We start from the raw sequence: 12,462 nt of genomic DNA, 5'->3' as shown, positions 1-12,462 counted from the left end.
AGATGAAGGAAATACAAAGTATACAATTTCTTTCAAGATGTAGCTGAAACTTCATACCTTTTACACCTTTTGCTAGTTGGTCACCTATTGTAAGCACTGTTTATGTATTGCTCAATTGTGAATGAGGTCTGAATAATGCACTTTCTATGTGTCGCCCAGAAGTGATTGAGACTTGAGTAAAGGTATGCTAAGACTAAGCAATTTCAGGTGGGTGTTGAGTGGACACTGATGTAGTGGTGACAGTGCTGAGTGTATTGCTTCAGTGGTTGCAGGTTTATTTTTGAGATATCTTGGCTAAGGATTCTAGAAGAGTGGAGCTTTCCAGGCAATATTGTCTTAAAAAAACCCTGTAGATCTCCCTTGTGCTATATAAAAAAGTATCTTGTGTTGATGATTTATAGCTTCGGTCGGAGTAATCTCATCAAATCATATGTATAAGTAATGCTGATTATATCATCAGCATGATTAATGATTTGTTAATGTGCACATATACATATTAATATATGTAATAATAATAAGTGTTCTTATTATTATTATATATATGAATATTTATATATACATAATTTATGATTGAAATATTAAATCATTAATCATGCTGTTGATAAGTCATTGAGATTAAATTCATGTTGAATCGATAAGTAATATCGATTATATTATTAATCACATTGTTTATACCAAATTGAATATGAACACCGAATTACTTATCGTTTGCTAAATGATCACAAGTATCGATTATATTGATCAAATGGAATGATCAATATAAATCGATCATCCACATTAAACAGTTCGATATTATTAATCGCTGTTTGAATCGACTATGGTCGATCTTCATATCAAAACGATTATGTGAATCGTTACCTGCTGATAATAATAATAACCAACAATTATGAGAATCGTTACCTGCTGTTAATAAATAACAAACGATTATGTGAATCGTTATCTTGCTAAACGGTTATAAGAATCGGTATGCAGAGAGGCATCTCAATGAAGAGACGTGTCTCCACGTATGTGGAGGCATGTCTATTCATCGACATGTCTCCACGTACGTAGAGGCATGTCTATTCATTGACATGCCTATACTGTGATATATATAGCATGATAGAGTTCGATTCTAAAAGGTAAGTACATAAATCGAAAGTGCAAGCCAATAAGACATCGATCTCCTTCATTTGCAGTCCAGCAAATACTTTATGAATTAAGTTGTGTTCTCTTCATACATGCAGCAAACTGCACATAGAGTTCATAGTCATATAGCTTAGTTGTGAACCAAGTAATAGAAATAAATTTAAAACTACTCACATATCAAATCTGATCCAAAATTTAACATCTTGATCAGAATTTTGCAAGTTGGTGAGGAAATTGACAAGAGTAGGCTAGGGTTTTCATCCCAAGCTTAGAGTACTTCCAGGGTTTGTGTCCTTGTAGGTATGATGTTTTGGACAACAACTGAAATTACCAGAAAATCTGAATCATCCCAACCCAAAACCCATAAGAGTAAAAAATATGTATCTCAGATAGAGCACATAGGCCCAATCCTTAGTGCCAATATTTCAAAATTTCAAAATTGATTCTATATTATATTTTATATTTTATATTTTAATATACATGTACTTTTAATGTAAAAAAAACACACTTTCATTAGTAGCGCTGGGGGTTAAGATCAGCCAGGAAAAGGGGACATGACAAGCATTCTAGAAAATTTATAAATAGTCATAAATACAAACATACGTGACACAATATCAGAGAAATCAAAATAGTATCTTTGATAGTCACTATAATTTACATGATTCCAATGTGTTCATGCCTGACTCCCATAGCAAAATTGAATAGAAATTTGGTTGGTATGTTTGTTGATCCCAACTATTTGTATGCAGCTGTACTATAACCAACTCTAAATGAAAGGTCTTATGCTAAATGCTTTATTCTTATCACCTCTGTAATCAAGCATGTAGCACAAATTCTACTATATATAATTTTCTTCGTCAAATTATTGATTCTTTACATAAGAGCTCCATTGTTCTTCTATGTGCATTGATGATTGGTTTCCTTTGGATTTCTTTCTTGGATATTGACAATTGGTGTCTTATAGATAAGTTTGTTCTTATAGGTGAAAGTCTGGCATGTAATTGTTTGGATATGCTCAATGTTCTAATTCCTATGATTCTGTGTTTGGTATGTTGGCAACTTCTAATAACTTGATTCCAAACTACAGTTGTATACATTCTTACCTTCAATATTTAAAAATTAAAATTTCTTTGGTTTGAGCTAATGAATGTTACACAATAAGCTTTTGTTATGCAGTTGATGGCAATGCTATCAGAATTCCTCAGACCCGTTGATATTCATAGTGTCTTGTCTCAATAAGAATGCTGATTCATGCAACTCTTAGTGGTGTGTTTAGAAAGTAAAATATTATGCTTTTGGTATTGCAGGTCACATAAAATTTTGGAAAAAGAAGCCATCAGGCATAGAATTTGTCAAGCATTTTCGATCTCATCTTGGTCCTATTGAAGGCTTAGCTGTAAGTTTTGGTTAACCTCTGAAATGTGTTGTTATAATTACTGCAGTAACTATATATGCATTCCATCTTTGTTATTATAGGATTGTGATTTTGATGGCAGTAACTATAGATGCATATGTATATCATTATTTGGTTTTATTTACATTTTGAATGGATTATGGTTGTTTAAACTTTACCATTTAAAGATGCCTCAGGATTGAAGTGACATAAGCTTCAAATCTATGCAAAAATGAGAGAATTTGGAAAGCTCATAGGTAATGCACTTTGTGTATACACACACACACAAATAACATAACCATTACAGCAAAAACAAAGTGGTAGCATTTACAAAAATCTATAACTGTGTGTTGTTAGCAGTTAAAGGATGGCGAAGCATACCAAATACATAACAGGAATTTATCCAAGCACCAAAAAGATCTTGGCAGCCTTACAAAGGGATTGCAAAACTATATAATTTAGTTGATAGCTACAAAATTCAAATACTATAACGTGTATTTGTTAGTACTAAGAAAAGAAAGATGAGTAAATATATATCCTTGACCTGCTGAGTTGAGTTAATTTATTCTGCCATAGCTCCCCTCCATCATTTCATTTGGCTCACTATTTCTTTGAGTTGACCTACATCCTGAAGTGGATGCCCTTGCAGTTGGTTTGAGGAGGTTGTTTGCAGAGTGGCGAGGCAATCTGTTTGGCTTTGTAGTGTTGCTGGTGATGGCTTGCATCTTGGCAATTATCTGATGTATTGCCTTGTTCAATTGCCTCTTTTGTTTTTCAGAGTTTAAAATTGTCTCAATAGCCTCAGTTCAGTTGACCAAATTGTGGTGTCTGAAAGAAAGGTTGTCTACATTGTCCACAATATTTCCGTCACTTTTCTGAAGTTGGTGTATGCATTTAGACCATTGGTGCATTATGTTGACTATTTCTTCCACGAAACTTTCAAAGTTATCTCTATCAGTGGCTTGGGATCCAAGAACCTTGATGAGATGCAGGAAGCAGAATTAATGTTGGAGACTGAGGTGCAGCTGTTCCTGTAATGCCCCCTTCTTTGATCTATGTGTCCGGAGACGACTCTTTAGCCTATTTTATTCTTGTAGGCTAATTTGGAGGTTTGAAGAGGAAATAATTTAATTAATTAAATTTAAGTTGTCTTACATTCTTATTTTACGGGCAACTTGGTTTTATTAATTATTTTAATCAAAAGTGACCATTGTATGTCAAAGTAATTTTTCAGGGGCCTAAAAAGTGAATTAATATTAAAACGGGTCACTTAATAAAAGATAAAGTAAAAAGTTTCATGAAAATTTGAGAGGGATATAAAAGGAGTCGCACTTGGAAATTTCATATCCTTTGGTCATTTTCATTTCTCATTGTGAAGATTGGACATTTCTGTTCATTTTTGTGTGGAAATGCTTTACTTTAACTATTAAGGAAATCATTTACAAATGATAATATAGATATCATGCTATATGCCGAGAAATAATTTTAACGAAATTGGAATTCTGTTAAAATCTCAAGGTAGTGAAGAATTTGCTATATTTTTGGCAATCTCTTGGGGATGCTTGCTTACAAGCATTGAATCTGAAAGACTGGGTGCTAAAATTTGTTAGGGCTAGGGTAGAAAAAGTAGCACTCTTGATTGATGTAACCACCTAGGTATTTGTTGTCTTTCAATGTGTTGGAGTAGGGGGCCTGATGTACTCCTCAAGCGGGGTCAAGGAGCAAAGGCCCTCAGCACCAAGCACAAATTTGCTATCCGAAGCATGTTGGAAACCACTTAGATTGAAGATTTTGAGACTCTTGGCTACATATGAAAAGGGAGCAAAAATGTCTTGAAAGTGCTGAAAAAGAATGTTGTTGAATGAGGAATACATTGATGATGTTGAATGTTGCTCAAAAATCTCCAGCAACAAAGAAATGGACCAAGCAAACTGAATCGAAGTGTTGGAACTTAGAAATCATGGAAGGCTTGTCATTGAAGGAACCCAAAAAAGCCATTCTGGATTGTCAGATTTGAGAGAGATGAATGGCTTGTGAGCGTGCAACTTTTACCAAAGGGAAAACAAGGTGGCCCGTTGTTGATGTCACTTCCAAAAGAGACTATTCAATGCCATTAGATTTGCATGAGAACAACTTCTTGTGCACATTTTTATGTGCGGACTAATCAGGGGCTTTGAAAAGTTGTGTAAAGAAATAAATGCCAAAGCTTTCAAAAAATATGGTGGGGCTAGTGTTGATGTTATCCAAAGAAGGAGAAAATCCACATATGCATGAGATCAATGACCTGCACACATTTTGCAGTGCTAGCTAGGATGAGGTTCCAAAGCATTGTGATAAGAAACAGTGGAACTTATGAGAATCTACATTGTTAGATCTAGAAGAGATCAATGATGTGTGGAATAACAACGTTTACTAAGGGAGCATGTGGGAGAAATTCATGCTTTTGGATTTAGAAGAGATCCATGGTCTATGGGTGAGAACTTAATTCAATCAGAAAATGAGGTGAGCACCTTGTTGATGTCACCTCCCAAAACAGACCATTCCATCTCATTCCATTAGCATGCAATCAATGGGCCACATACGCATTTATGTGTTGATGAGGCAGAGGCACCAAAAAGTTGCCGAAAACAACAAATACCAAAGCCACTCAGAATATGGTGGGCCTAATGTTGACCTCATCTTCAGATGTGAAAAATTTGCATTGTTGCGTCAAGAAGAGATCAATGGTCTATGAGATAGCAATTTTCTCCAAAGGATAGTGTAAAAAAGGAAACCTTGCAGTTACCAAAGAAGAGTGCAAAAAAAGTTGTAGTTAGCAAAGAAGAGTTTGAGAAAGCTTGCATCTATCAAAGGAGAGTGCTAACAATCTTGGAACTAAATAAATCTTCCAAAGAAGAAAAGCATGCCCATAGAGAGAAGGAGCTCCACTAGTAGCAATGAAAAGCATGCCCATAGAGAGAAGGAGCTCCACCAGTAGCAATTTTACCTCAACAAGAAATACTTTATGGATCAAAAGTAAAGCTCACATGGACTAAAGGAATTCGTGGAAGCCTCAAAGATGCTTGCCATAAAACTAGGTGTCTAAATACTTGCTATGCATGCAAAGATATAGAATAAAATAATAGAACAATGCATAAACAAAGCTACACTTCAGTTAGAGCAAAGAGAATGTTGACTAAACCATAAGAGAACAACAAAACTCTCTTGCCAACACCCTATTGATGCCATGGATGTGCTCAAAATATGTTGATGTAGAGGATGAATGTAGTTGCTGAAGAACTCCAGCAGCATGACCTTGCTCTGCATCCAATTCCCACACTTAGAAATGGCTTGAGGAATGGAAGATTTATAGATTTGATGAGGATAAATGGAGGGTTTAGATTAAGTTAGAATGAATGGCTAGGATTGAATGAGAAAAATTTTGAATTTGAATTTGTGAGGGAGGTGAAATTAAATGCTAGTAGTTGGTGTGTGGATTGACTAGATTAAGTGGCTGGATTAGGATAGAAGATGGTTGGAAATGAATGGCTAGGATATGCTTGATTGATTTGATAATTAGGATTTAGGATTTGATGTTTTGGATTTATAATTGATTCTTAATTAGTTTGTAGATTGGAAGACTAGGATTGATTTGAGAAGACTAGGATTGATTTGATGATTTGGATGGCTAGGATTGATTTGATTGTTTGGATGGCTAGGATTAAATATTGATTTCATTTGGGATTTTGGGAATTTCAAATTAGGCAAGTAGATTTTGGATAAATACTTTTTTTTTTTTAAATGAAGAGGAGATAGGGGGATATTATCTATCTTAATTAAATAAATTGATTTATTTAATTAACTAGTGTTAGTATGGTTTAATTAAATAAATAGAATTTATTTAATTAGCTGATGATAGAAACCTAATTAATTAAAGAATTTTAATTATTTAATCAGTGGTATAAGATTAATGACAGGAATTGGTTAAGGATGAATTTTAGGTTTCTACACTTGCAAAGCATGAAAAGGGTTGGATTAGCTTAGAGCAAGTGCACCAGTAAGGATACAAAGCTCACAGTGTCAAAACTAAGGTCCATGTGCAAGAGAGGAATTGGTAAAGCACGAAAGAGGATCCAGCTTGGAGATGAAGACCTGCAAGGATGCTTATACCTCTGACATAACAAAAATCAACCCATTTGACCAACAAAGGAAGGTGTCACCCAAAGGTAGACAATGTGGGAATCTTAGAATTATTTATAATGAGGACAAAGCCATCCAAGACTCACACAAGAGTCAAAAAAATATCCTTTAAAAAATGTAATGCACAGTTAGCAGATAGAGTCCACCAGTCAGCACATAGATATACTTGCAGCCACACACGTAAGAGAGACCTACCATTTATGACTAAAGTTTCCTTTTGCAATAAAGTCAAGTCATCCTGCACACAGCAAAGGAAAGCCCATTATACCCAGAAAACAAGAGGAGGGTCTGTGGTGTGCTATGATGAATATAGAATTCATATTATCCACCCGCAAATAGGAAATGAAAGCCAGATTCTGCCAACTAGCAAAAAGTAATCTGCTTGGAAAAGGCTAATGGATCAAAGTACAAAAGGCAAAATGCATAGCAAAGCTATACAGATGATGTTCAACATCTTATTTTGTAAAGGGAAAAGCTAGCAATCAACATTTCAAACAAACGCATTTAAGGAAGGAAAAGTACTTATGCTTTCTAGTTAGTGGATGATGCATAATGAGCCTGGAAGCTTCTATAAATAATTTGAGTGGGTGCATGAAGAAAAACAATAGGTACTTGAATTTCTTTCTTCCCTATGACCTGTCTATATGAACTACCCAAATTTGTTAATACCATGGACTGATCTTCATCAACCTTGAGTGGGTAGGCTTCTGGAAGGCTGGAAAATAGATGGGGGTCACAAAATATGGCATTCATTAGCTTTCATTCACAGGGCAGAACACAGGAATGAGCCAAAATTGGCTTGAATTGCAAGCGGGTCCCCAATACTGTAGGAAATTGCCCAAGTGGGAGGATGAAACCCTTGCTTTATTGTCACAATTCAAGGAGAAAACTGAAGCACCAGTTACAAAAATGGTTCCATAGGGATGCATTCTTCATTTATAGCAATCACTTTTGTGGATGTCTCTTTAAAAATGTCAGGCTAGAAAAATTCCTTGGGAGGAGGTTTCAACCTACAATTATCACTTATTGAATTCAATAAAGAAGAATTTTCTTGAGCACTAACAAATGATTTGGTCACAAGTTCACCATAGATCTCTCTTTTAAAATTGGATTCTTCTTCATACATGGTTGGGGAAGCATATAATGAGCAGCTGCGAAACCTTCTATGTGAAGTGCAAATGATTGAGAGTGCAATTCTCAAATGTAGAACAACATTTTTACCATTGCTTCTTTGTGTCTTTGCTGCCAGAGGTGCATCTCATATGATGCTATCTTTTTGTCTCATCCAAGGCTTGTTTAAGCCTTTGTGTTTTGGCAAGCACGTTCTCATTTCTCTTCTGTGAGACATTCTCTTTCCATAAGCATAGCCTCGTTTTTCCACTCCACAACATTTCTTAGCTCATATACTTCTTCAAGTAGAGCCTCATATTCTTGATCTCTTTTTATCTCATTCATCCTTTCACTTAGGTTTTGCATTTCTGCAACGATTTTGAACTGGGTTTTTCTAATGCATTTCACTTTCTTAGATTTTTTAATGTTGCATTCTTCTTTTGCATGCCATTTGTTACATTGCTTGCAAAATGCATGTGGGCAAGATACAATTGGATGCTCTATTTGACAAACATGGTACCATACTTGGGGAAATGATATTGTGTATGCGACCACAACAACAGGGTAATGCATATGGAAACTAATTATTGTTGCAATGCACAAGTTCGCAAAAAAAAAGAAAAAGGCAACAATACTTTTAAAATTCTAGGTTCAACAACAGAGTCACTAGGTGAACAAAAAATACTCTAGCATAGGAAAGAACTCTGATTCCTTCATCAAAAACCATATTATGAATAAGTATTTGCTTCAACAGTCGATCAGTTTATCAAACATGAAAATGCAAAAATTACGGACGGAGCTAGCTCAACCTGTTTTTGTTGGAGGACCATGAGCAGACAACCATTAATGGATATGACTGAGGTTGGTTCTACTAGCTCCTGCTTTTGATGGCCATATGTTGGAAAAAAGCATACATGAAATCAAAACCAAAGGACATTATTTGGGTCGAAATATGAGGAATAAATTTAAAACAACACTTCCATTCATTTAAGAGCCAAAAAGATATTTACAGATGAGGAAAATCCTCTACTTATAGATCATCAAAAAGAGAAAGCAATCTTAAGCATTGATTAAATAGGGTAATCCAAAGAACTGAAATAACTAACATGTTAACCTAAAAATAGATTCCCTTTGGAGATAGCTTGTCTCGCATTCTTCATATTGAGGGGGACGTGGGGAAGTCTGACATTAAATATTAAGAATATCATTTACAAATTACAATACAAATGATATACTTATAGCGTTGTGAATTGCACTTCTTTAATTATGGAGTCCAATGTCACACTCTCCTAGCACTTATTTTAATTTACCCATTCCTCTATGCATTATAGGACCTTTTATTGCATCAAATTAATATTTAATTCATTATTATGAGTCCTATTTTATTTTAACACATCAACACTTTTTTATTTGGGTCCTTATTTTAAGTGTGCCCTTTATCTTATTTCATTTTATACTTATATGGGTCCTCTGTCATTTTAAAGTTCAATGCACTTTTTCTTCCTCTTGAATGTTGTCATTTTTCATATAAATTATAGTTTTGGTAATAGGGCCCTATTATCTTGCGACCCTTAAAATTTAGGCCTATTTTGTCGGGACAATGTTGCCTAGCCCCATTGTTTGATGCTATTTGGCTAAAATTTTGGGAGGATAATATGACAGCCTTGTCGTTTCCAAATCTATCCTTGATATGTGAAAATGATTATTTTGAGTTGGCCAAAAGATGATTTTACTTTGAGATCCCTATATAAGACATCACCCTAATTCATTCCATCATTTCATTCTTTTTTTTCAAGAGCAATTATTATTCTTCAAGAGCAAATTTGAGTCTAAGGAGCAACAATTTACAGCAAGGCACCTTCTATTATGTTTTCATGATGACTTTATGGATTTTATGATGATATATCATATTATTGCCTCAACACTTGGAGGACTTATCCTAAGAGCATTGCATCACCAATTGAAGGTATAATCATTTCAATTAAGCATTTCCATTCTGGTATTTCAATTCAGATTTCTATTTCCTATTCATCTTTGTTGCAGGGTTGAGTTGCAACACGAGGTTTGACAAAGGCAAACCCCTATATAGCCCCAAACACCATTTTTCTCCTCTTGTGTGCAAATCTAGACTTAGAAGCATGTTACAGGCATAGATAGAGTATATAGGAGCACAATGTAGATAGAGATAGACTCAGTGGGACCCAGCTCACTAGAAAACAGGAGGGCTAGGGTGCCTTGCGCCTCTATCCACGTGGACTAGGGTGCCTAGCGCCATAGTCCTAGTATTTGAGCCTGAAAGTTGACCATATAGAAGGATAGGGACTCCTGAGATCATTTTGGCACCTGTTCCGCATTCGAGCACCTGTCTGGACAAGGGCGCCTAGCACCAATGTCCACCCAATTTCAGCTCATATTTTTGTGACAGGTTCCTCTACATCCCCTTTCCAGATTTGGGTTTGTTCTTTGATTATCAGTTCTGCATTTGCTTGTTTATGTTGTTTATTGTCAATTTTGCACCTTTTAGCCTAGTTTTTTGCATCACTTTTTATCTAACCAATCAAATCACTCTAGAAGAATAAACAACCATTGTGCCTAGCTCTCTTGAGGGTTTGTAGTTGGGCCTTTTGATTCATTCTTGAATGTAGTGTTGATGTAAGTGGCTTTGATTCCTAGTTTACATAATTAGATTTGCGAATCCCATTTACTACATTACAATGCTATGCTCCAAAAGTCCAAAAGGATATTTATTAAAATTGGATCTCTAGTAAATTCTCAAGGTAGTGAGGAATTCACAACAACATATTTCAACAACAATTTTAGCATCAATTAGGCATAAAATTCCTAGTGAAAATCTTAGTGCAAATTGGCTTCGTAATAGGGTTTACAAAACATTGCACAAAAAAATAATAAAAATCTATCTAACCTTTCTACGCTAATAATAGTTTTCTTGCACACAAAGAAAGTTTAATATACAATTTTGTCCACAAAAACTAAACCCTAAATTAGGAAATCTTTAAATAAATTTTTGATAAGGATAGATCTTGTAGAAGTCCATCTAAAAAAACAGATCCCTAAATACCCATTCTAAAACTGTACTTTGAATATGATTCTCATCAAAGACATTGACAGTTAAATACATCATGGGCTAAGAGTAGCCAATCTTGACAGTTGGCTCCCGGTGATGATTCTAATGAAGTTCTTCTGTTTTGAACATGTCAGATCCCCTGTAGAAATTTTGAAATTGACAATTCAATCTTGTTGTCGCTGAATCTGTAACACCCTCCTTCTGCTGATCTTTACATTGAACCCTTACTGGAAACCACAACTTTGGATACTCTGAAACCCTAATATCTATCCCTTGTCATCTCTGCAAATTTTGCAAAGCCAAACCTCCACAATGATCTTTCTTTGATGAAAGTCAGACCACTGACCTTGAAACCAAATAATGCTATCATTGTATGTTCTTGCAATAACTGAAACTTGCTGAAGACTGTGATATGTGTTTGTAAACTTACTGAAATGATGACTGAAGCAATAATCAAAGCCCTAGACAGCTTTGGATAGATGAACAATCGAATGTATGGATGAAGATAAGGACTGAAGACCTCCTTAAAATCCTAGGCATTGCAACTTGTCATGAAAATCTCTTAAAACCCTAGACGTTTCAGCAGCTATACCTGAGAAATATGAGTTGTTTCTTTGGAGGTGGTAAACTCTGCTGAAATGATGAGACTGCTAATATTGTCATGGTGAAACCTTTGAGCTGAAACTCACTGCCAACTTTCAACACAGCCATCCTTTGAAAGAATAAAATAACTCCTAGATCAAAATCTGCTTTTCTCTTAGGTAAGTTGTGCTTGATCATAGATCAAAAACTTACCACTCCTCCTATCAGCATACACTTGTCTGTATCAGCATTTGCACTTTTGAAACTCAAAATTATTATCCCTCATAGTGGAATATGCTAGTAAATGGTTGTGCAAATTTTTTGCAAAATATTTATGCCTTGAATACAGTGTTCTTCTATATTGCCCTGCATTTTTTTTTTAGTATAGAAAATCTGCTTCTTTTGACAAAGGCATATGCCTTTGTGTATAATGGCACTTTTGTTCACCAAAAATATGTCACTCTTCATTAATGTGCACTCCCTTGTGAAGACCTGCAATTTTGGTTTTGAAACTTTGAGCTCCCTGTAATGTCCCCATTTTTGCGCCTTCCTAAGCTTTAGTTATTTTCAGAGGTTAGCCTATTATAAATGGTCCTTGTAGGCTAATGGACTATTAAGGGGACCCTTTGTGGGTGATTTAGGGCTTTTCGTTTGACCCTTGGGATGTTTATTTCAATACTCTCCATCTCAGAGATTTAGTTTTTTGGTGGTTTGCCTTCTAGAGGTCTTTCAGGCTACGTTTGTACATACTATTTTTAGTAAGTCTCTTTTGCATTTGGTCTCATACTATTTATATAAATCATTTGGACGGTTGGAGGGTACCATGGCTATTACTGGTTAGTTGGCAGAATTAATTAAATGTTCCATTATTGGCATTTATTGGAGTTAATGATTAATATTAATTTATTAAAGTTTCAACTTCAATAATATTAATTGAATTAATGACTTTATATTAAAGGGATATAAGTAGTATTAATTGCATGTTATT

The 12,462-nt window shown here is 35.0% G+C and overlaps 1 protein-coding gene across 2 annotated transcripts in view; it reads left to right on the top strand.

The window, feature by feature from the left end:
• Positions 1–12,462, top strand: part of LOC131037180 (peptidyl-prolyl cis-trans isomerase CYP71) — a 137,023-nt gene that overhangs the window by 36,997 nt on the left and 87,564 nt on the right. For both annotated transcript variants that reach the window (XM_057969250.2, XM_057969251.2), the window contains exon 3: positions 2,433–2,521. In XM_057969250.2, coding sequence (XP_057825233.1) covers positions 2,433–2,521 — 89 coding nt within the window. The remainder of the gene's footprint in view (positions 1–2,432; positions 2,522–12,462) is intronic.

This window comes from Cryptomeria japonica, chromosome 9 (genome assembly GCF_030272615.1).
Source record: "Cryptomeria japonica chromosome 9, Sugi_1.0, whole genome shotgun sequence".
Lineage (NCBI taxonomy): Eukaryota > Viridiplantae > Streptophyta > Pinopsida > Cupressales > Cupressaceae > Cryptomeria > Cryptomeria japonica.
The sequence above is the reverse complement of the archived record's forward strand: the minus strand, read 5'-3'. Positions and strand labels throughout refer to the sequence as shown.